The 1,550-nt window shown below is 48.4% G+C and overlaps 1 protein-coding gene across 1 annotated transcript in view; it reads right to left on the bottom strand.

Moving 5' to 3' along the window:
* Nucleotides 1-306: 306 nt before the first annotated feature.
* FANCF (FA complementation group F) overlaps nt 307-1,550 on the bottom strand; it is a 1,815-nt gene continuing 571 nt past the window's right edge. The window contains exon 2 of the mRNA XM_085300984.1: nt 307-1,546. Coding sequence (XP_085157110.1) covers nt 953-1,546 — 594 coding nt within the window. The 3' untranslated portion in view covers nt 307-952. The remainder of the gene's footprint in view (nt 1,547-1,550) is intronic.

Here is a 1,550-nt window from a genome sequence, read left to right as displayed (position 1 = left end):
ATGTGTTTCCCTGTCTTCGCTGGCTATCGCATAGGCTCCGTGGCCTACCACAGTTTTCTCTGGTAAGGCTAATTCACAGAGCTGAATATACATGAACTTGTTACTTCTGTATTATAATACTCATTTTAAAGGACAGTGATAAGGTAGGATAGAAAATACCTTGAGTTCTGTTCGCAAAAACTGATTAAATACAAATGAAGAGAACAAAGACAATTTTTCATCTCACGAAGAAAGTCTGTTGCCTCATCACTTTTTTGTTCCACAAACATATAAAACACACCAAAGAAAAAGGAAGAAAAACAAATGAACAGAGCACTCTATTTTTACTTCAATTTTTCTAGGACAGACTTGCATATAAGCATTTAATATGGTAACTAATAATGCCTTCTGATTTTAGAACTTTTCAACAGGTTTTCCAATTGGCTTTCTCTCATCTTTACTTAAATCCAGATGCAAAGCCACACACAAGGCATATGGAAACATGAAAACACCCACTAAAACAGATGACCCAACAAATACAGCTATTGCTGAAGTAATCCTGAACTTGTAGTTTTCAAGTCTGAAAGCCCACCTTGTGCTTTGAACATTTGGTCAGCCTGCGACAGTTAGAGACAGGACACTGTCATGACTGTGGTGCATTTGAACTGCAGTATGCTCTCTCACAAAGGGAAAAGCGCTGTTTCTGAAACAAAAGGCATTTTCTTCATTTTATTATATGTACAGCAAGCAGTAAAAAGGAAAACAATTCTTGCTAGTGACCAGAGTTAACTGTACAATTACAAAAAAGCCACCAGGCCTCCTGAATGGACATCATACAAATAGTGTGCTCAGTCACATCAGTCTTCAGCCCAAAGTGAGGTGTAGTTCTCTTCCTTGCCTTTCACATTAAATATAGAGCATATAAGTAGGTTTCTTGGATTTAAAAAGTTTTAAGGTTGCTCTTGAGTTCACGTTAGTGTTCTCTCTCTTTCCTCAGGGATTTCTCTACTTCCATCAGTAGGTCAGTCCACACGCTCAAGCCACAGACATCAAAGTCTCCATCCTGCACCTTCAGGAGCTCCAGGGCAGCTCGGGTCTGTCCCCGGAGCAGTGCAGGTCCCCGGCAGAGGCAGCAAAAACGCTCCCTCAGCTCCTCCCAGGACATCTCAGCCTTGTCKGGACAACTATCATCCCACTGCCCCTGCAAAGGATCATAGTGCAAACGGCTTCCCCAGGCAGCTAAGAGGTCCAAATACGGGGCGCTTAACTGGGAATAGCGGGCAGCAAGGGAAGCAAGAAGAGGGCCCGGGTGCAGGAGGCAGAAGGCGGAAAATCGCTCGGGGCTCTGCAGCAGCCAGGAGAGCAGCGGCGCGGCCACGTGTCCGTGCCCTGCTCCGTCCCCCAGCCCTTCCTCGCCGCCGCCCCGCGGCTCCAACAGCGTCGCCGCCACCACCTGGAGGGCCCTGGGCTCGGGGAGCTGCCCCAGGAGCTCGGCCACGCAGCGCAGCCGCTCCCGGGGCTCGCCCGCCCGGCCGCCCCCCGCCTCGGCCTCCTCCTCCGCCTCCTCCTCC

Source organism: Rhea americana, unplaced genomic scaffold (genome assembly GCF_003343005.1).
Source record: "Rhea americana isolate MKP2758 unplaced genomic scaffold, rheAme1 scaffold_17, whole genome shotgun sequence".
NCBI lineage: Eukaryota > Metazoa > Chordata > Aves > Rheiformes > Rheidae > Rhea > Rhea americana.
The sequence above is the reverse complement of the archived record's forward strand: the minus strand, read 5'-3'. Positions and strand labels throughout refer to the sequence as shown.